General features: G+C 44.9%; 2 protein-coding genes across 1 annotated transcript in view; both read right to left on the bottom strand.

The window, feature by feature from the left end:
- The window catches only part of LOC140693126 (uncharacterized), a 33,531-nt gene extending 16,880 nt beyond the window's left edge, over positions 1-16,651 (bottom strand). The window contains exons 1-3 of the mRNA XM_072957191.1: positions 16,494-16,651; positions 13,817-14,097; positions 13,212-13,290 (exon numbers count right to left, since the gene is read on the bottom strand). Coding sequence (XP_072813292.1) covers positions 13,212-13,290; positions 13,817-14,097; positions 16,494-16,566 — 433 coding nt within the window. The 5' untranslated portion in view covers positions 16,567-16,651. The remainder of the gene's footprint in view (positions 1-13,211; positions 13,291-13,816; positions 14,098-16,493) is intronic.
- The window catches only part of LOC140693124 (uncharacterized), an 843,637-nt gene that overhangs the window by 155,278 nt on the left and 664,926 nt on the right, over positions 1-23,433 (bottom strand).

Here is a 23,433-nt window from a genome sequence, read left to right as displayed (position 1 = left end):
ACACAGTGAGGGAGTCACCTGAGAATATTCCCCACTGTAAGCAGCTCAGCCAATTCTCCTCCCTCATCCTGTATTTTAGAGACATTTTTGCTAGCTTTTCTCTTATTTCAAGTAACAGTACTTTAGTTACACATCTGATCATCTGCATCAGACCACATTAGCTCCAAGCCACAGAAAATCATTCACTGACCGGAGCAGCTCCAAGACATAACATTGATGGACCAGGGAGTCCTGCAGCATCCCATCCTGCAGGCACAAACCACACATGTTCCCTGGTGATGTCCGGAAAGTAAAATGCATGGAAATATCTCACTGCTGCTGCACGACATCTGCCCACAAATTGCCCCCAAATCATGCTGGCACAGCACTACTCAACCCTCGCACTACCCAAAAAAAAAAAAAAGAGAGAGAGAAAAGAAAAGAAAAGAGAAGAAAAGAAAAGAAAAGAAAATATAAGAAAAGAAAAGAATAAAGCTAAGAAAGCAAATTTAGGCTCTTCCATTGAAAACCAGCAACCATCACTGCCAGTATCTGAGCTGGAATGATCCTGACTTCAAAAACCACTGTGCAGTTACTATTCAAATGTGACAGACATATATGTATTTCACTTAGATGATATTACAATAGGATTTTTCTTTTCAAAATTTCCAGTTGCAACAATAGCACAAGAAAGTTTATGTTTCATTTTTTAAAAAAAATCAATTATTTTCCACTTTGTTAATTTTGAATCTATTATTATTTTATAAAGGGAGCTATGCTGCAGATTATAAACCAAATATCTGGCTTCTGCAAACAAGACCTATATGACTTCACTATTTCAGAGCAAGCTTTAATGATGCTTTCAAATTGGGGGCGCTCACTAACAGCTCTTTAAATACTGTCAAAGATGTGCTATTATGTAATGCAAAGGGTCTACCTACACATCAACTCAGAAACCAAAGAAACTACACGAAAGCCTTAGTTTATCATTTTAAAATATTCCTATTATTTTGAATATTAAATTTCTTAAAAGATAAGATATTTTTTTGAGAAAGACATCAGTTGTATTAAAATTCCTCTCACCAAGAAAGCAATCTTTATCAAGAATTACTACCCCTATGAAAATCCAAAAGACAGGACGTTTCTAGCTAAGTTAACTTACAGATCTCAACACAAGCCTAAATCCTATCTGCTCTCACTTGAACGAGCCCAGCAAAGTCCTGGGCTACTCTGGAACTTAGCTCTTCTGTTCCATATGTTGGCAGAGCTAAGATCATCACACAAGGCAGGGAAGGAGAGAAGAGGTAAGTCCACCTGGCGGCCTCCATCTGTTTACTTCCAGCCACAAGGTGTCGCTAGAGCGACCCCGCTAACAAGCCCTCCACATAAGGAAACCCGGCATCCACTCTGCCCCTGCGGTCCCCAAGCAGCCCCGACGCCCCTCTCCCACTGGTGGCCTCCGAGCCTGTGAATGGTCTTCTAATGACCCTCCCAGTTGGTGACACTCTCCCCCTCTTCCCCGCTACACACACACACACACACACACACACACAGCCAAGGCAGCCTTCCCAAAGCACAAATTTGATTACATCTCCCCCACTTCAAACCCATCAAAGTCTCCCTGGTAGAGTTCTAGCCCCACCCCCGAACCTGCTTGTCCATCCTCACCTCAGTACCAGGTCCCCAGTGACCTCAGGGGCCCCGTGACCTGCTGCTACTTCCCACTAGCCTCCAGGCTCATTTTAACTGTTTGTCAAGGAAGTCTTCCTTCCCTCCAACCTCCGCACTTTGGATTAGGTGCCCTGCTGTGTTAATAAAACATTTTAATCTAAGTCAACTTCTGACACTGCTAAGCTCTCAAGAAGCAAGTACATTTTGCTTACTACTGTGGGTCCACCCCCTCTCCCCTAGACACTCAGAATTGCGTGTGTTGTGAATAAAAGAATGAAGGGGTGGGACTCAAAAGGACAGGCAGAGCTGCTCTCCTAAGGGTCACTTCCTGCTGACACCCTTCACTGCCTCTTCTGTGTCAGTTCTAGTAAAAACCAAGCTCCTCCAAAGCCCTCCACCCCTAGGCCCTCTCCAGTGTCCTTCAAAGCAGGATCACCCACCACCCTGGACCACACAGGGCAGTCTCCCCGAGTCCCCACCCCACAAGCCTCCAGGCCTCTACCCGGGCTGCTCCTGCCACCTGAGTCACCCTCTTGATTCCTTCCCCTGGCTGACTCTTACTCTGTCCCCAGAACTGAATGTAGAGCCAATTTCTTCCAGGAAGTCCTCCCTGATGATGTCCTTTAGCTCTTGGCTGGGCTCCATCTACAGCAGCACTGCTTGGCGACCAACTGGTATTTGTCCACCTGCTCTTATGAGACCATGACCTCTTGGAGGCCACGTGGGAAAAAGGAGTGAGGTGACAAGAGGGGTGGGAAGAGCAAACAGGAAAGTCGCAGCTCAAGTCCCAAATTCAAGGATTCTGTCTCAGATAAAAAGAATAAACTGTTTCATACGTGTGTCATTTGGCTATGATTTTTGTGGCTCATGGAAAACAAGAGCTTGGTGTTCAAGCCTGAAATCCAAGTTACATGCAAAGAAATGTATATATTCATATCCAAAGGAAACCAGAGCTGCTCAACAACACTTTGCAGTTAAAATCCAAAGGAACTTTGATAAAGGCAATCTCCCTCTCTCTCTTTATTTTTATTTATTTATTTTTTTTGGTATCATATAGTTTTAGAAGTATTTGTATAACTAAGTGATGGCTACAGCCTATGATTCTGCACTGGAGTGTTTGGGGCTAAGGAAGCCCAGATTACATGCACTGTGTAAATGCAATCACACCAACACAATGACAGGCGCCCTAGTGGCTGAGCTGAAGTTCCAAAGCAGAGAACCTTATGTTGGAAGACAGCTCTCAGTAGAAAGTAAGAAATGCAATGTTCTGTACTCAATTTCATTAGCTTTATGAGCCATTAACAGATAGTATGTCTTGTCTAATGAAACCCCAAAATATATTGTCATCTTTGATTTTCTCCATCTGACTGTTTTATGCTAAATTTGGATATCAAACCCTCACTCCATACGGAAAGCTCAGGCCTTAGCTGCAGCACAGTTACATCCCGTGGAAGAAAGCCGATCAAGGGAGAACAGGAGAGTTTCCCTTCAGAAGCTGCTAAGTGTGGTTTTGCACCTGTATGTCATTTACAACCACGCCATCGTCAAAGGAGTAAGACCTTACATCTGTGGGGCAAAAAGCACTGCGGTGGTTCCGAACCATGAAAGAACACTGAGCTTTGTGCAACAGTCCTGAGGCACTTAAAGCGTACTTTCTCTGAAAGGCTCCGAAACTGACTCACTTCACCATTTCAGGTACAACCGGAATTAGTAGAGAGAACATGCCCTTGAAGTCTGACAAGGCCCTGCTGGAATCCTGCTACAGCATTTACTAGCTGCTAAATGAACCAATTCCTTAAACCTCTGAGGAGGCTTCCCAATCTTCAAAACGGGGCTGCCACCGCCCACTTGGGAGGCATGGATGTGAATGCAACACGCAAGTAGGGCGGCCGACTGGTACGTGACACGGGGCCTGGCTAGTTTCCCTCCGCTGCCCTTCTCCACCTTTAAACTTGCACTGTTCCCCCTGGTAAGGGTGAAGCCCCAGGAACAGACTGCCCGATTCTTCTGTATATCCCCGGATACATACCTTACCCTTAGGAGGTCAGAAAAACAACTGCCTCCTCCCCAGTCACTATCAATATTCTTAAGAGTCTGGGTTTTTTTAACTCTATGTTTCAGGGAGACTATTCAAGAATTGTTCAACCACCGTTCTCCAGGTTGGCTCCTCTCCCAACGCCCATCCCTTCTTACCTCAAATCTTCTGTCTGATTGCCTTTTGTTCGTGGGAAAGAGAGTCCGCTAGGGTGCGGACTCCCTAGGCCTCCCTCCCTTCATCACAGGAGAGTGTGACTACATTCTCCCAACTCCCCACTCCGACTCCAGCTTCTGAGGAGTTTCCCCTTCTGGACCCTGCAGCTTCTGGATCGTCCCAAGACGCGCACACGTGGCCAAAACCCTCTCTTCAGATTTCTTCCTGTGTGGCCCTGCCCACTCCCCAGAACCTTAAGGATAAATGCCATTGCTCTGAAAATCACAAACGCCGCTGACTGACACACCAAAGCTGCATGGTCCGGGCTTTCCTCCAAACCAGGCACAGCCCTGCCCCCCCTCAGACACAGTCTGCACCTCTTGAGATGAGCTGATCCACTTGCACGGCTGTGAACACCAGCTAAGAATGACGAATCCCAATGTGTATCTCTAGTCCGGCTCCTTCACCTGAGCCCCAGGCTCATAGACACGAGTGCCTCTTGGAAGTCCTAACTTGGATGACAAATGGAATCTTAAAAATGCCATATGTCAAAAAAAAGGCCTTATGTCCACCATTTACTCTAGACTTCGATTCCTGGCAGGTACCTCCCAGGCTCCCCATTTTAGTAACAGCCCCAGCACCCACCTAGGTGTTTGAGGTCACATTCAATTTCCACTGTTCCCTCCACCTGGCCCTGCCCTGGAATCAGTCTTGTTATTTCTGTCGCTAAGCCAGTCTCAAGTCTGGTTCTACAGGGAGCACGATGGAAACCCACAAGCTCACAGCAAGGTGCACTGAGTCACAGCCCTCCGAAGGGAGTTCCCTGGAGGGGGAGGCATCTCCTGCTGCCAGTCACCTCAGAAGGCACTGGATTCTCACAAAGAAGGACCAGAAAAAGGACTCAAGGATCTCCCGTGATCTGAGGTTTGAAGGGCCCGAGGTCTGGGGGAGCTCCTAGTTAGCTGACACTCCTGTCAGTGAGCAGATGAGGATTGTAGGAACCCAGGCAAGTCTGTTCTCGCTCCGACCCCTTTTCTCTCGGGAGCCACGGGAAAGGCCAGTTTCCAGGGCACAGACCGGCCATCACAGATCCCAGCCTGCATTTGCCAACCCAGACAGCCTAGACTCCTACTTGCGACTCTTACTTCTGTTCTGTTCCCCCCCAGAATGTGATGGACTCTTTCAGAAAGTCTGGACTGTCTCAAGCGAGACCAAGTCAGTGAAGGATGAAGTGTCCACATTTGGACCAGAGCATGAAAGGAGAAACAAGGCCTCATGTCCAGCATGACGGTGGTGGCCAAGCCCTTTCCCTGGGTGAGATGAACCAGGGTCGGGGTGAGAATGCAAGGTCCCTTCACGGCTGACAGGGGTGTTGGAGACTCACTACCGCAAAATAACCACACGGCCGTCAGTGGTGGACATCAGCTGCAACAGACACAGAGTCAGCTATTTACTGCCAAAAAGGGGTAAAAGTAAAGGCCGGTGCAGGGAGGCCTGCACGGCTGCTGAGGCAAACCACAGACCTGGCTCTGAATGCCCACTGGCTGAAGCAGAGAGGAAGCTACGGTCCCCTTTAGCGGTCCCTGTGTCCACCAGATCCAAGTGAACCAGTTACTTAGGACAAGGCAATGTTTTCCTGATACTTAGAAAAACCAGCCTCATAAAGGGAACAAAAGAGTGGCATGGTTTTAGGCCCGCTCCTGCCCCTCTATGAATGCAAAGTAAAGTAAATGGCACTGGGAAGGTGAATGCAAAAAAAAACCAAAAAACAAAAAACCGGTGACTGCTTCCTCCAACAGCGTCCCCTGCAGCTGCTCACCCCCGAGCCGGCCACTTCCTCACCAGTGACCGCCGGCCAGGAAGCGCCGTCACGCACGTCACACAACGACAGCCAGGAACCTCGTGCCGAGCACGTTTGTGTAAAAGCCAGAATCAAGCAAGGTGCTGCAGAATTTGACTTTCCAAGTTTAAATACTCCATGAAAAAAATCCCTCAGCAGCCGCCTAAATCAATTCGCATCTCACTTCTTCAAAACAAATAAACAAAATTAGTAAGAGAGCATTTGTTACCAAATATAAGGACGAACTAACAGGTTCCTCAAAGCAAGGACTTTAACAGATATCAAACTCCAGTGGGTGATGTGCTAACATAGCAAAAATTCCAAAAAAGTAGAAAATAAGATGACTAGGATAATATACGAATCATGGCAACTGTTAAGTTTTTGCTTTTTATAGCGATGGAGACGGCACAGAGGGCGATCTGGCTATTCCAATGCAGGGTGTGCACAGCCCACATTTTCAGACCCAACAACATGCTCACGGGGTGGTATAAGGGAAAAAGGAAAATAGAAAAAGGAATAGAGGAACAGCCAAAATTAGAAACACACGAGAACAAAAATGACTTTGACAGCATTTACAAGAAATTACGTGAGTGTGATGAGGACAGGGACGCAGGGACGGTGAGACCCACCCTCACCTCCTGATCCAGGGAAGGCAGGGGCCTGAGGGGAGCGATGCTGCCGGGGGACCCCAACGTGGTCAGCGCCCCAAACCAAAACTTCACCTAGATGCGTGTAGACAGCTTTTGAGCTACAAAATGTGGTCGCATTTCAAGCTGGACAACTTTACTCACTCCCACCAAGAGGAACAGGGGAGAATTAGGTTCTGCTCCTGAACCAAAGCATTGTTTAAAAAATTAATGACTGTGTAATAGTAAAAGCAACAATGGAGTAAAAGTCACTGGCGGAGAACGTGCTTGACCCGAGCTCATTGGCCACGTTATCTCACTGACGTTCAGATGCTGGCTGAGCCCTTATGGTACCAGAACAGACAGACCCACCAGGAGGGAGGTTTAATGCGCTGCTGTATTTTGATGCCGGCAGCCATGCCTGGTACACGAGGTTCTGGGTAAACAATGGTGACAGTGTCAACCACTATGGGCTAAGCACACATCCAGCTACTCCGCCAAATCCCAAGGGCAGACTTCAAAAGGCAAAAACAAGCTGGCATTCTCTGTTGGCTCTGCAGAATCAGAGCCAAGCAGTTGCTGAGCAAAAATGTCACCAGTGCCTCCTATGACAAAATAGGAGGCACTGGCGTGGGGCTGGGGCAGGGCTCCAGGCTTCCACTGATCACCCACCAGTCTGTCCAGGGGGTGAAGGAGGTCCCTGCTTTCATTGCACCGATGCACCTACCTTGAATGACGCCTTAGGACTCAACAGGTGACAGGTGAGGTGAACGGAGCCAGCCTTGGTGTAGCACGGTTCTGGCAGCTATGCCCTCAGCAGTGCCCAGTTTCCTAAACCTGACACCTCATCTCCAAGGAGCAGAAGTGTAGTGTGGGCATGTAGATCACAGGGCCCTGTGAGGACAAGTACAGATCATGGCCACGACATGCCTCTCCCCTTCCTTAAGCCATAGAGGAATGTCCGGGGAGGAAGTGAAAATTATTCCAGAGCCTGCCAGGCACCACACGCAGGTGGGACACGGATCCCCTGTGTCTGTCATTCACAGGACTGGTGTGGATTTTCTTTTTATCAATTCTCTGGCATCTTCTCCTCCATCTTACCAACAACAAGAAAGTAGAATCTGACCTTAGAATCACAGAGCCCCTCCTGCACAGCGGGCCCGGCAGCACGTACCATGTCCTCCGACCGTCACCTGTGGGACTGCCATGAGCGCTCTCCAGACTCAAGGCCCGAGGCCGTAGGCCGGGGGGACACAGCTCACCTCACTCTCCCCAGTAAAGGGGGACCACCTCTCGGCAAAGACGTCTCACCCTCTTCTGCCCGAGGGACAGCTTGAAAGATACACAGGGAAACATAGTAGAGGGTGAGGGGTTAGGCAGCCCAGAAGTGATCGTCTGCACTTCCAAGGCAGAGTGGGGCCTTTGACCTAATCACAGGGACAAAGTGAGGACGAATTTTTCCCTGCTGTGTCCCATACACCGTGACACGCCTTTCCCTGCGTAAGGAGCTAATTCGGAAGCCCCTGGCAGTGTTTCTGATGTCCTAACTTGGCATGGTGGCTGTCAGGCAGGGGAGAGGGCCTGAGCCGTGCTGGTGCTGGGCCTGGGAGGCAGGAGACATCGGCTCCACCCTGAGCTCAACCAGCACCTCGTTCTGCGTCTCGGGATTCAGAGTCTCATTTATAAGCAAAGGGATGAAACTGTCCCAGGACAGGCTGTCCAACAGGAATGAAATGAGAGTCATGTAAATAACGTTTCCCAGTTGCCACGTTTAAAATGTAACAAAAAAAAACCAAGTAACTGATTTTAAGAACAGACCTTACTTATTCTACTGTATGTAAAATACTATCATTTTGACGTGTAATCAATATAGAAAGTAACAAGATAGTTTATATTCTTTTTACTAGACAAGTTTCAGCGTCTGATGTGCATTTGACTTACAGCACATCTCAGCTCAGACCGGCCTCCTCCCCAGCACTACTAAAATCAGTAGCTGTGGCTACTCTATTGGACAGCAACTCCAGGGGTCCCCCCAAGTGTCCTGGCTGAAAAGGGGGAGTAAGTGTCCACACTAACCCTAAAAGGATCTCTCTGAAACAAAGGCGGATTTAGTTTTAAACGTCTGAAAACCGGCGGGCTACACCTCCTTCCCGCCTTGGCTACAAGAAAGCCCTCCTCCTTGATGATCCCATTCTGGATGTAGGGAAGCAATCTGTCACACAGCCAGGGTGGCCCGGCCTTCAGGTTGACTTGCCTGCTGTCTGTGTCCAGTCCCACGAAGTCCTCCTTCTCAAATAGGATGTAGAGGAGGGGGGTCTTCTCCCCAGAATTTTCGGGGTCCCCATCCAGCCACTTGGACTTGGGCAAGATGAAGAGTGACTCAGTGAAGTCGTCGATCCTCTTCTCCACCACCCTGCAGTCCTCGTAGATTGAAGGCCACGTCGGTGTGCGGCTGCTCGGCCACCTCCCCATACAGCACAAAGACAAAGAGCTGAGAGTCGTAGAGCGTGGTGCCATACAGCTCCTCTGTGCGTGGAGCTTCTAGAAGGTCTTGGCCAAGAGGCAGTCAGTAATGGTGACAAGGCCCATGACATTGCGGTGGGTCTGGAAGTCACTCCATCCATTCTCGGGCACATAGAGATACCTATAGTAGATACAGAGTGCCCACTGGGAGCCGCACGGTCTGATCTGGCTCACCAAGGAGATTCCATTATAGATGCAAAAGAAATTCTCTAAGATGATCCCCACGGGTTGGACCACAATCGGGAGAGTCTGGTGGTCCTCAGCGCACTGCACGTAGTCAGGGGCGTTCATGTTGCAGGCCCTGCCGAGAAGGGAGGGTAAATCGATGTACATACTGTGCTGTGGGCTGCGGGCCTCACTGGGATGCGGCGACCTGGTGTGCACCAGCCAGAAGGCAAGGGAAGTCCAAGCAAATCGGGGATAATTTTGTCCTCAGCATCTGCACATGGCTACTGAAGCTCAGATCACATTACCCAGCTTTTGGTCTAGGCTTCCATCCCCTGCAGAAAAGGATCATTTCTTGTTTTCTGTTTCCAAGCACCTAGGCAGGCCCTGATGCAAAGTCGGTGCTCAAAACTGCTGAATAAATGAATGAATAAAGGAACTGCTTCCCCACCCCTCAGCAGGATATAATGCAAAGAACCATAGTAGGATCAAAATATCTGGATTTCAACGCCAATTTATTTGAACTCCTAAGGTGCAGAATAATGGGTAAGAAAACTTGCTTTGGGGAGGAGGGTACAGTTCAGTGGTAGAGCACGTGCTTAGCATGTTCAAGGACCTAGGCTCAATCCTCAGTACCTCATTTTAGAAAAATGAAACAAATAAATAAACTTAATTAACCCCCTCAAAAAATATTTTCTCCATTCAAAATTCAAAAAAAACCACCTTGCAATTGACACAACATTGTAAACTTGACTATACTTCAATTAAAAAAAAACTTCTTGCCTTACAAGAATATATCTGGATTATGGAAGTTTGCAAATGTAAAATGCCTAGGGTACCACCTGCATAAGAAGAAGGAACTGTACAAATGTACTATCCCTCATTTATGAGCTATTTTTCCTTTGGGGAGATTATAACCTCTCAGAGATATTTTTCTCATATTAAAAAAAAAAGAAAAAGAAAACATTACCTGATTCTCCATACTGCTGAAGAATCAGATAACCCTATGAAAGCATCTGACCCACAGAGTTTATTCAATAAATGTTTGTTGAATCAATGAATAAACAAGCAAAGTGAATGCTGCTCCCTGCCACAGACCATCATAATGGTACTGCTTGGAAATGCCAAGCCCACGTTCCACCCAAATCTTCACTAACCACGTGGGTGACCTGGGCAGACCTGTGTGCTTCTCTCAACACCAGTTTATTCATAAATAGAAATGAGGGCAATAACACAAACCTAAAAGGGTTAGTGAGTCACGAATGAATAGTACCCCAACTTTGCAAGATGGAACTATTAAAGAAAATTGGGCAAAGAGTCCATAGGCCCTCTCCATATTATCTCTTACAACTACATGGGAATCTACATTACATCTAAAAATAAAAAGTCTATTATTTTAAAGAGGCTATTGAGTTTAAATCAGCTCACCGTCTCAAATAAGGAACACACAGTACAAATAAGAGAATGCGCAGCCCATGAGATGCACTCAGTAAATATTCCCACTGAACCCACTGGTCCCTCCAAATTCAGAGCATGAGGATGTGTCCTCGTGGCCAGAGGCCACTGCACCTGAAGCTAAAAAAGCTAATGGTCCCCACTTTCAAAAGCCCCTGCCACCAACCTAGGTCTAGTTTTGTATTTGTAATTTTTTTTCTTTTTATAAAATAGAAATCCCCAATTGCATAGCCTTCAGGTCACCAAAACCTGACCACAGAGATCATGATGGCAACCCTCCTTGGTGAAACAATAAAATGAAAAGCCATTTCCACAAGACCTGTGTGTAAATCTACTAGGGAACTTCATCCTGGACTGAGAGGAAGAGGACTGGGGAGGAGGGGGCAATCTGAGGCACACAGACCCATGGGCCACCTGTCCCACGATGGACATTACACTCAACCCTCACCCTCCAGGAACTTCAAAATACACACAGACAGAGTGATGTGGACAATATATATGTATTTTTAAAGAAATTCCGACTCTCTAGCAGGTCTTGTATCTACCGAGACACAAATGGCTTATGTGTATAATGTTTCACAAAAGCCTTAAAACATTACCACCCCAACTTGACACATTAAGAAACTAGGGATAGAGGTTTATCACATTGTGCAAGATTAGAGGGATGCCACATCAGACACTGTATTTAAACCCAAGCCTTTGCTCCAGTGCTCACACAAGAAAGTGTGACATACTGCCCCTTTCCTGCCCTCTCCCTGCAATAAATCTCTGAAGAGTCTTTTCTGTGCCACGTGGAATCACAATCACGTCAATTTACCACAAAGAGCTATGTGACTCCTTGGAGGACGTGTCAAAATCTAAAGGGTTGTGATGGGAGGAGAGATTTGAATTTTCTGTTTCTCAAAGGAAACATGGCTTTAAAAGAAACTGAAAAGCACTTATCTAGTCTAAGCCTTCATTGTGCAGAGAAGGAAATGGAGGCTCAGAAGAGATGAGGAAAGGGACTTATTAACAAATATTGCCTCAGTGCAACACCAAGCCAGCCCTGGGCCCTTCTGGGGGAGTACCTGGAAGGCCCAGGAAAATGATTGTTAGAAAAAGGAAAGAGAAGAAGCATACAAGGCCCTGTCTCTACACCACCATACCATGAAGTTCCACCAAATTATCCAGTATTGGGTGCAGCCAAAATTTAGGTGGGCTAAAGAGGTTATAGAAACCTGGAAGTCTCAACCATAGTGGAAATTCCAACATTTACTGTTTTTTTCCAAGTTCAAGCATCAGTTCAGTGGGCGCTCCATACGAGGGACTACACGAGGCCTGGAGTTCTCCCAAATACAGATCTCTATTATCACGTGTGCAAACCACACACAGGCCCACCAGAAGAAAAACGCCCACACATAAGATGGAACTACTGAAACAGAAAAGAGCCAACCAGCATATATTGCTAGCAAAAACGGTGCTGCTAGAAATAGACTCATGGACATAGAAAGCAAACTGTTGTTAGCAGGCAGGAAAGGGAGGATTAACAGATACACATTAATAAATATAAAATAAATGACAAGGACCTACTATATAGCACAGGGTACTATTTTCAATTTCTTGTAATGAGTTGTACTAAAAACAATCTGAAAAACATTTATATACATGTGCATAAGCTTATAACTGAATCTCTGCTGTACATCTGAAGCTAACATGGTAAATTTACAACACTTCAATAAAAAATAATTTTATATAATAAGTAAAAATAAAAGCAACGCCATAAAAAAAAAAGTAAAAGAACACGGTAATCCCCTTAGCTGTAGGTGGTGGAGAACTCTGCAAGCACCAAGTCCACTCGAATACTCCAGCACTGGCGGTCACTCATTCTAACCATCAGAGAATCACTTGGCTTCTACGAGGTTACTTTTCTCTTCAGTGAAAGGCTACAGTTGCATCTAATGATGTATTGAATCTCATCATTCACAAACCCAAGATTTCCCATAGGCCTGGCTCTGGACAGATGAAAAGATAGGGTCCCAGATATATTCATGTGTAGAAGAAGTTTATGCCATAAAGACATTAATTCTTCCTGCTTTGATAGACAGATTCATTGCAATTCTGATTAGAATTCCTCCCAGATATTTCATGGAATGTAACAAGTTAATTTATGGTCAGGAACAGCCAAGAAACTTCTTTAGAACCACCACTGGGAAGGGGTGGATAGGTCATGCATTTCAACTGGTCTTTCTGATGTGATGAAAACGTTCTGGAATAATAATGGTTGCACAAATGTGAATATGCTAAAAGCTGCTGAATTGTAACATTCAAGTGGGTGGACTTCATGGTGTGTGAACAATATCACAATAAAGCTGTTATATGAAAAAATCCTTCTTGCCAATTATTTTTCCCTCTATACTACTAGTCTGTCCCACAATTTAATTAAAACAAACAAACAAAAAAAGCCAAAACAAACCAGATTTTGCCAGGAGCTCTTTAGGAGTGCAATGTCCCTGGGTCTCCAACGCCTCAGGTTGTGCTGTTCCTGTTAACACACAATAGCTGGGCTGGACTAGTTAGGGACTATAAGTATCTTTTTAAGATCGACGGTCTCACGTTTCACCCTGGGAGAGTGAATGATGGAGGATGAGACAGCCTCATGCCTTCAGCTCATTTTTAACTGAACCAAGCCCTGCTTTCACCACTGTAATCCCTCTCAGTATAAAAACATGTGACATCAACAAGCACCGCCATCATAACACCTGAAAGTGTTCAAGGTACTTACCTGGGGCAGAAATCCTGATCAAGGAGACAGAAGCTCCCTCAGCACTGCCGCTCCCTTTTCCCGACTCCACCAGGAGAAGCTGGGAGTTACAGCCGCGGGCTCTCAGCCTGGGGAGCAGCGCCCACGCCGCTAATCTGGACCTCAGGGATCGGGAAAGGGAGAGGAAGGCAGCCCCGGGGTCGCGGGGCAGGGAGAGCGGGGTGGGGGACGCGGGCTGCAGCCCCGCTCGGAGGCCAGCCCCAGCCCCAGCCCAAGCCGCCCGCCCCGTCCGGGTGTGCAGACCCCGCCCGCCCGGGACACAGCCCGCCCAGTGGTGGGGACGGGTCGGCGGCCAAGGAGAGGAAGACCGGGAGGGGAGGACTCGCCGGCGGGAGAGGGGAAGCGGATGCCAGCCGCGGACTGAGGGGAGCCCGGCTGGGTCAAGGGGCGGCAGGGGCACACCTGGCCCTGGGCAGCTGTGGCCGGGGCGCCGGGGCAGGTGGCGCGGGCAGAGGGGTCTGGCCCGAGCAATCCAGCTGAACACACGCTGACTGGCGCCCTGGGGGGCTGTGACACGCCGACCGCCCTCCCGCAGCCGCCTCACCCCTTTCCCGATATCCCCTCACCTTGCACTTCCACAGCCAGAGGCCCCGGCCCCAGGCAGTAGCCAAAGGCCTACAGGGCGACAGAGCTGAGAAGCCATTGGGGCCGATCCCCGGCTCGGAGCTGGAGCTTCCAACCCGCGGTCCAGCTGGCAGCAACTGCGCATGCGCAGGAGGGCCAGCGATCCGCTCTGGGTCCTGAGAGAGAAGGGGAACCGAGGGAGGGAGAATAGGGGAGGAGGAGGGGAGGCGGGGAAAAGTGGAGGGAGACACATGGACAGGAGGAGCAGAGGGAAGGCAGTTATCTGGAATTGGGAGGGGAGTAACAGAGATGGGGAGAAAGCGTTTTACCTCTTGTGGCACCCCGAAGGAGGCAGCAGTCCTGCCTATACACCCTTCTCTTACCCGTCATTGCCCACAGCTCATATTTTACGTCCCTGGCCCAGCCCTCCAGCTAAGGTCTCTGCAGAAACCCTACGGGTATCATACCCGTTGCCCCCACAAGGAGCTAGGTTTACTGTTGCTCAGGGAACCAAGCACCCGCAGGTGTTGTTTCTCAGAACTACCTTGGGAAGAGTACATATTCCCCTTTTACACGCTGGGAAACAGGCAGGCACGATCTCTGCCTTAGCTCCACTGTCCCAAATGTTGCGCTGGCAGGGAGCGGGAGGTAAAATGTCAGAGCCCCAGAAGGAGCAGACTGCCTGAGTGTTGGTGTAGAGTCCCCATCCCTCCTGGGTAAACCACACCCCAACCTCGGGGAATAATCAAGGGCTCACCGTAGGCCCCTGTGTGTGGGAGAGCTGCCCTCAGTCCCAGTGTCCTACTTGCTAGGTAGGTAGAAGTGTTATTGAGTCCAAATTCATTCTCCTCAGTGCAGGACAGGCCAGTAAGTTGGGAGACCAAGTGTTGGGGCATGGAATAGCAAGTTTCTGTAGACCTAGATGGCAAACTAATGTCCTGGAAAACCATCTCCCCAAGTCAGAATTCAGGCTGCTTTCCTATGTGCTTGGTTTTTGCAAACTTCTTGGTGTAGGAATTCCTTCTTGTTAGAATCCTTTGTTCTTGCAGCTATCTCCCTGGGTCAGATCCCTGTAAACCTCCAACAAAACAAACGTTATTTTCTATTCTGCAACGTGTTATCTTTATATGATTGGAAAAGTGTTAAATACCCTTAAAGGTCAGAGCCTTCAGAATAGGCTCTCCTGTATATTTTAGGCTCTAGGCAACATTGTTTTACAAGCAAGAAGAAGCCTAGGAGACAGAGCACAGGGTTAAAGTCAAAGGAACAGATCTAATATGGAGTCAGATTTCTTCTTTTCTATTACTGTGGCAGAAGCCACTTGAGGATTTAAATCCCTTAAAGTTAAAAATAAGTAAAACTTTAAAGGAATTTACATACATTGGTGGGAACTTGCATAGCATATCTGGAAAAGCACACAAAGGATTGTAAACATTGGCATCTCCAGGGAGGCGTGTAAGAACAGAGGATGAGGGAAAACTTCTTTCACTTGAGTGTTTTTTGCTCTGTTTGAATTTTTTTAACCATATGCATATATTTCTTTTTCAGTTAAAATAAATGTGTAATGGAGCAAAGGAGTAACTAGTTCAGCAAATACAGCAGCCATAGACTCACTGAGTCATCATTTTCGATTTAAGCCAGGAAGCATTGATTGTCTCTCTCCTATGTGCCCAGTGCTGTTTTAAAACTTTTTTATATATTTTTTTTATAAAATAATAACATGCTATCCCTCACCCCTGCTCAGGGCTGGTGGGAAACCAACTGAGTTTTTATTGAGTTGTTTTCCAAGGAGTAGAGATGAGTTATAAACAGAACACAACTTCAGGGCAAAACAGGCGGACTGGTTTTCCAGCAGGCCAGATAGCGATGACGGGTTTTCAATAGAGGCGCACAGAGGCTGAGAGAGAAAGCCTCCAGGACCCTACAGAAAGCTGCCCACAGTGCCTTCTCCATGGCACTACTGAAATAGGAAAGAACAAATCTGACTCCATATTAGATCTGTTCCTTTGACTTTAAACCTGTGCCCTGTTTCCTAGGCTTAGTCTTGCTGTTTCTGCACCTTTTGTGAAACAATGTTGCCTAGATCCTGAAATATACAGGAGACCCTATTCTCAAGGCTCTGACTTTGAAGGATATTATCACTTTTCCATTCGTATAAAGATAACAAGATACAGAATAGAAAATAACATTTGCTTGTTGGAGGTTTACACGGATCTGACCCAGGTGAAGAGCTGCAAGAACAAAGGATTCTAACAACAAAGAATTCATACACCAAGTTTGCATCAACCAAGCATTCCCGCTTCCCCTTTTTAATATAAGAAGAGCCTGAATTCTGACTTGGGATGATGGTTCTCCAGGACATTGGTCTACCATCTTCTCCACTGGCTTTACAAATTAAAGCCACTATTTCTTGCCCCAAATCCTTGTCTCCTGATGTGTTGGCCTATAATGCACGAGTAGAACAAGCGTGGACTCGGAAACACAAACATACATTGAAAGTACGCATTTGGTATATTAAATGACCTGCTTCCACTCGTATTCCTGAGGTTTTCTTCTCTTGACCACTCCTACTTTATTTATGAAAAACCTGTCATGTGGACACATTTCCTTCTCTAGCCACTACCCTTCCATGTAAAAACTGATGCCAAGAAGGTAATGGAAGTTGCTAGAAGGTATTACCTGGCCAAAAAAGAGCAGAAGTGGGTTCTGGCTGATGTTCAGGAGCAGGCCGGGGCACCTGACAAGATGTCATAAGTACGGATAGACAGCTGGGCACCAAAGGAGAAGCTTCTAAACTTCCATGAGGGACTTGTATAGGAAGGAACAGTCCCAGACTATAGCTCTGATCCCACCACGAGCTTCCTGGGCAAGGCTGGGCAAGTCATTTAAATTCTCTAGACCCGTGCTGTCCAACACGGGAGCCACCAGCCACATGCAGGAATATGATGTTATTCTGTAGCCAGACAGAATTATAAATAAACACTTTATTGCAAAGGGTCAGCAGGTATAATATTTAAAAACATTATTGGTTATCTTGCCTTAACAAGTTATTTTTGTATGTCTAGCTTTCTGTGGGTTGTAATGCCTGCGACTAATGTTTCCCTTACAGTGAGGTATTTTGAAATTATAAGTTACTGGACACAGTACACTCATATCACAGTTGAAAAAAAACTGATCTAAATAAGCAAGGTGATCTGACTTAGTAGTTATGAGCAGGGGCTCTGGGGCCAGCCTGCATAAGTATTAATTCTCACTCTCCCTCCAGGGAGTTCTGTGTGAATCTTGGACAAATTATTGTTGCTGTTGTTGTTGTTGTTGTCGTTGTCATTGTTATTGTTTGTGCCTCTTTTTCCTTACCTTTTAAATAGCGAGGAAAATGTAGACTCTATCCCCTACAGTGTTGGCAGGATTAAATGAGTAAACGTCTGTGCTGCCCACTTCCCTGGGTTTCAGCATTCTCCAGGCAATCAGTGCCAAACGCAGTGGCATTCTCCACTGTCTTCGTCAGTCTGGGATTCTGTAACAAATTACCGTGTGTCGGGTGGCTTAAACAACCAGCATATTCCTTATGGTTTGGAGGCTGAGGCTTTCAAGGTCAATGTATCTGGGAGAGGATTGCCAGCTCGAAGATGGCTGTCTTCCCACTATCTTCATGGCCCAGAGAGGAGAGAGAAGCAAGCACTTTGGGGCCCTGTATAAGAACACTAATACCATTCATGAGGGCTCTACTCTCATGACCTCATTTTATCCTACTAATCACCTCCCAAAGGCCCCGCATCCCTATATCATCACCCTGGGAGATGAGGTTTCGACATATGGATTTTGAGGGGATGCATTCAGTCCACACATCGGCTAACTCTCCCAAACATGCAGTCATCAAACCTGTAGCTAATTTCAAAATAATGTTTATATCTCTCTGCCCATTTCCATTCCTACATCTACTAACACTGAAGCCCTGCTACATTTTATTTCTTATTTTCCTTGTGAGGTTTAATTGATTCCTCTAACTCCAAGGATTCGCTCACTCCAGTCTGCTTGACAGCCCTGCCAGGTAGGTCTTCCTTAAAACACCTTCCCACTTCACCTGGTTGTTTTTTAGGTGTAAATGTCAGAATTCTCTCCACACCCCATCCTAGACCTTTAATCCCTTACACTACCACTCACTATGTTATTTTCCTATTACCACTGTAACAAATTCCCATAAGCTTAATAGCTTAAACCAGCACAGACTTATTAGCTTATGGCTGTGGATGTCAGAGATCCAACACAGTTCTCATTGGGATAAATTCAAGATACCAGCAGGGTTCCTTCCTTCTAGAGGGTCTAGAAGAGAATGTTTCCTTTTTTTTTTCCAGTTTACAGAGGTCACCCACCTTCCTTAGCTTGTGCCCCTCAACTTCCTCCATTTTCATGGTCAGCAGCCTTTCTGAACATTGCTCCATCGCTACACCTCCCTCTGATTTTAAACTCAGCTGGGAAATATCCTCCAATTTAAGGACCCCTGTGATTACATTCAGCCCACCTGGACAATCCAGACTACTCACCCTATTGTCTCATCTCAGGATCCCTTTGTCCCATCCCACTCAGGCAGTATGTATGTGGCTGTGACATTCACCTTGTGTAACATTTCCTCATGAGCAATTTATGGTTCAAGGCACTTATAAGTGACTTTTTGTTTTTCTTCCTTATCCTTTCTACATTCAGTTTGTCTGGTGAGATTATATGAATCCATTTTATTTGTGCCCCTGCACTAATCTATAATAATGTATCATGGGTTTAAAGGCTAACTAATAGACAATTTAGGAGACAGAAATCCTCTAAGATTTTTAATCCTAAAATATCTGTTATCCCTTTTGCCATGTACAGTAACATGTCACAGGTGGCTACCCTGTGGCCGGGGAGGGACATGATTCTGTCATCACACTCCCCTCATTCTCACCAATGTGCTGATCAACTAACCAAGGATCTATGCTCTCCAATTCACTCACTTCCTCCTCCTTTCCATTGACTATCCTGTTCCCACCGCTTCCTTCATTCACCACATCAGGATTTCATGACCACATTCTCCCCTAAATGAAATGGGTATCTTGCATCTAATGTCTGACAGCTGTTCTTATTGTATTTGTACACACTGACCTACGCATAATCCCGTCCATCTCTTTATTTTCCTAGAATCTTCCAGAAGAATCAGTTCCATGATGATGATGATGATACTGACAATGATGACAGGGGCCTCTCAAGGATTCTGATAAAGAGGGAATCGATAAAGGGAGGGAATCATTGCAAAATTGCCCCAGAAACAGGCTTAAAGGTAAATAACTCTTATAGTGTTTAATGAAATTGACTAATATTTAACTATTTTTAAGACTTTATATCACTGAATTTAAAATTTTAACGGGAATTTTCATTCACCACTAACCAAGATTCAACTCTGGGACCAAAATCTAAGGATTTCTGTCTTCTAAAAAATTGTCCACTAGCCTTTTAAACACGTGATCCTTTTAAAAAGTTTAGTGCTGGGCTGAAAATAAGCAGGATTCATATAATCTCACGAGACACAGTGAATGTGGAAAGACTAAGAAATAAAAACAAAAAGCCATTCATAACGTCTTGAACTTTATGTTGCTCACAGGAGAAAATGTTTGCCAATGTGTGTGTCACATCAACATGACGACTGAGTGGGATGGGGAAGCTGATCTTCCTCATCAGTCATTTATGCTGATTTGTTAGATGCCAAAACAGTTTCCTCATTGAAATTGCTTCTAACAAGTATGGAAGAATTTAGGTTCTACCAAAAGCAGGCTAAATATTTTCCCCTGCTTTCAGGTCTCTGGACTGAATGTCCCCACAAGAAGGACATGGTTATGTTTCATAGGGAAGTCTTCCTGAGAAGCAACAGGCTTTTCTAGGGCAGAACTGCAGGGCCCCCCATGGAGGGCTGGAGGAGGTCTAGAGGGGACACTGGAAAAACAGCAGGAGTGAATTCAGATACTGCTGCTCAGGTCGCCAAAGACAGCATTGCTATCTCTAAGGATATGACATTCTCCCAAATTTTCCATGAGTGAAGGAGCCTGTGAACACTAAGCAGGTTGTTAAGACACAGCAGCACATAATTTGCGTGACAACACAATTAGAGTATGATTTGATATTTGGAAAATAACTAGCCCATTGTTCTTTGAAACTGCAGCAGTAGCAATAGAAATAAAAAAGACTGAGCCGTCTTGGAGACAACAATCAATAAACAATTCTAAATCTGCAGAATTCCTTGACAATATTCAAGCAATGAGCTAGATGTGTGCTGCAGATACCTCTTACTGCAGGGCTCACTCCTGCAAAGCATAGAACTAGTTTCTCAGCACACAGAGGGAACCAAGTCAAGATTCCTAATCTTTTGAGATTTACTAAATGGCTGGAAAGGTCAGACAAGTACATACAGGCAAATATGATTAAATGTAATCAAATAATATCAAATGTGATTTGAGCAGAGACGAAAGAGAAATTCCTTTCACCTGGGATCTAGAGAGACTTCTTCAGAAAATGTGGCTTTGGAGACGGCCAAAGACATGGGTGGAATTTTGGCAGAACAGGATGTAAGGAATTTAAAAACTTATTCTATAATTCATATAAAAATTCAAAGGATCCCAAAAATCCAAAACAACTTTGAACAAGAAAAACAAAGTTGGAAGACTTGCACTATCTGATTTTCAAACTTTTTTTATAAAGCTACAGTAATCAGAAATTAGGGTGTTGGTGTAAAACAGGAAAATAGAATAATGGAACACAATAGAATGTTCAGAACTAAACCAAGACTTATACAGACAATTGATTCTCAAAAAGGATGCTGTGGAGAAAGGATCTTTTCAGCATGTAGTGCTGGAACAATTAGATCGTGATACGCAAAAAAAAAAAAATGAACTTTGATCCACACCTCACAAAATATACAAAATTTACCTCAAAATGGATCATAGATCTTAATAGGAAATCTAAAACTATAAAACAGCTAGGAGAACAAGCATAGGCTTAAGGTTTATGGCCTTGGGTTTGGCAAATTTTTCTTTGCTATGACACCAAAAGTATCATCTATTTTAAAAAGAAACTGATAGAGTGAACTTTATGAACATGAAGACTCTTCAATGCTCTTCTAAACACTGCTAAGCAAATGAAAAGACAAGCCATAGACAGAAGCTATTTGCAGATCATATATCTGATAAAGGTCTCTCTTTGTATCTGATCCAGAATAAAGAGGTCTCAAAATTCAATAATAATTCAAACACCTGAATGAATGAGGCCAGAAAACACACTTCAGTAAAGATATCCAGATGGATAATAAGCATATGAAAAGATGCTGATTAAAGGTGTCATTAGTCATTAGAGAAATGCTTTTAAAAACCACAGTGAGATACTAGTTCACATACATACTAGAATGAATACAGTTAGAAAGACTGACCTTACAAGGTGCTGGCAAGGAAGTAGAGCAACCAGAACTGATACACACCACGAGGAATTTACAATAGTACAACCATTTTGGAAAAGTCTTTAACAGATTCTTTTAAAAAGGTAAACACCTGTGTACCATATAATCCAGACATTCCTCATCTGGTGCTTTAGAAAGGAAAAGCATATGTCCATACAAAGACTTGTAACCAAACATTCACTGCTATTTTATTTATAATAGCACAAGTTGTAAATAACCCATGCATCCATCAAGAAGTAAATGCAGAAAGAAATGATGGTCTATACAAACACTGCTCACAATAAACTCTTCAGTAAAAACTCAGCACTAAACAATACTCTACTATAAGACAAACAAGCTATTAATACAGCAACACAGATGATTCTCAAAAAAATAATTACACTGAATGAAAGAAGTCAGACAACATAGAGTAGATACTGCATGAATCCATTCATATAAGGATCTTGAAAATGCAAACCACTATGTTGTGATAGAAAGCAGATCAATGGTTCCCAGGGGAAGAGACGGGGAGGGAGGGAGGGACAACAAAAGTCAGGAGAGAAGCTTTGTGGGTGATGGGTATGTTCACTGTCTTGAGTGTGGTCATGGTTCCTTGGGGATATACTTACGTCAAAACGTATTAAGCTGTACACTTTAAACGTGTGAAAATTATTTTGCCAAGTATACCTCAAAGCTGTTTTAAGAAAAAAGGCACTTTAGTCCTGATCCACCTCAGCGCCTGATTGGAGTGACATGATCAGTCCCTCACACTGTCTGCCTAACGGGAAGGTAGAAAAGCTCTCACGGAAGATAACATGGATTTTTCATTTGCAATGTCTGCCATGTAATAAAGAATTTCTAGACATGCAACATGTCCAGACTATATGACAGATAACATGAGAATAAGGAGCATTAGACAAAGGATGCAAACCCCAGGTGATGTAGGCATCAGAGTTACCAATAAAGGCTATAAAATACTTTTAATATATTCAAGAAAATAAGGAAATGATGGGACAATAGATAACAGGGTAGAGACTTTCACCAGAGAAATATACTGGAATGTATTTTTAGGAAATGTCAAACTGATACTCTAGAACTGAATCTTTCAGCTCTGGAAACAGGTAAACAGAGCTAATTAGGATCCCTTTTAAGTAAAACTTTCAGTAATTCTGGGTAAAATATAACAACAAATTAACACAGAGCTAACTATGGAGAGAGAAGTTCCCTGATGACAATACAAAGAGGACACTTAAAGCCCAGAGTGGTCATCTTGTGAGCTGATGCCACCGCACCCTGGAGGGAAGGGGTTTTCATCTGCACATAAATAGGGATACAATGTCCATGTAAGAAAAAGGGTCCATACCAGATGTAGAAGACTCTTCCTCTATATCTATATAGTCAGAGACAGAGATGTAAAGTGGCAGCAGAGGTCACAGTGACACAGGGCCCTGGGCCAAGGAGTGTGAGCACCTCTGCAAGCTGGGAAAGGTAGGATGACGAATCCCTCCCAAGAGCCTCGGTGTGGAACTTAGCCTTGGCCACTCGTTGGTTTTAGCCCACTGACATTGACTTTGCACTACTGCACCCTAGAACAGTGAGAAGATGAATGTGTATTGCTTTAAGCCACTGAGTCTGTGGTCCTTTGTTACAACAGCAATAGGAAAGGAACTCAGGAACCAATATGAACTTGAACCACAGGCTGCCTGCTGTGCTGGCAGGAAGTCCTTTGTCTCTGATCCTGGGGGAGTGTCCTGTCCTCTGGCAGCATCCACAAACTACCTCATGCTAACTTGGCAGTTTGCAGAGGGTTAAATCTTATCCCTGCACAGTTCTTGATATTTAGTTAATAAAAATGATGGTGTCATCATGGGTATTTTTCCATCTTTTAAATACCCTTCAGTCTTCTAATAAAGCTACTTCTAATTAAGAGACCGTGTAAATAGTTTTCAATCTTCATAATAAATAACTGTGGTTTTATCTGGTTACTTAAATTATGAATAATAATGTTCACATTTGTAAAAGTTATTAAAATCAACATTGTTTAATGAAAATATCATTTCTTTTCGCATGAACATGTATTAACTACAAGAAATGTTCCATGCTTTCTTCTACGATTTACTGTTAGAGCCTTAAAGAATAATATTTTCCTCAAAAGATATTACGGCA

Source organism: Vicugna pacos, unplaced genomic scaffold (assembly GCF_048564905.1).
Source record: "Vicugna pacos unplaced genomic scaffold, VicPac4 scaffold_19, whole genome shotgun sequence".
NCBI lineage: Eukaryota > Metazoa > Chordata > Mammalia > Artiodactyla > Camelidae > Vicugna > Vicugna pacos.
Note: the sequence above shows the minus strand (reverse complement) of the source record. Positions and strands in the feature narration are given on the sequence as shown.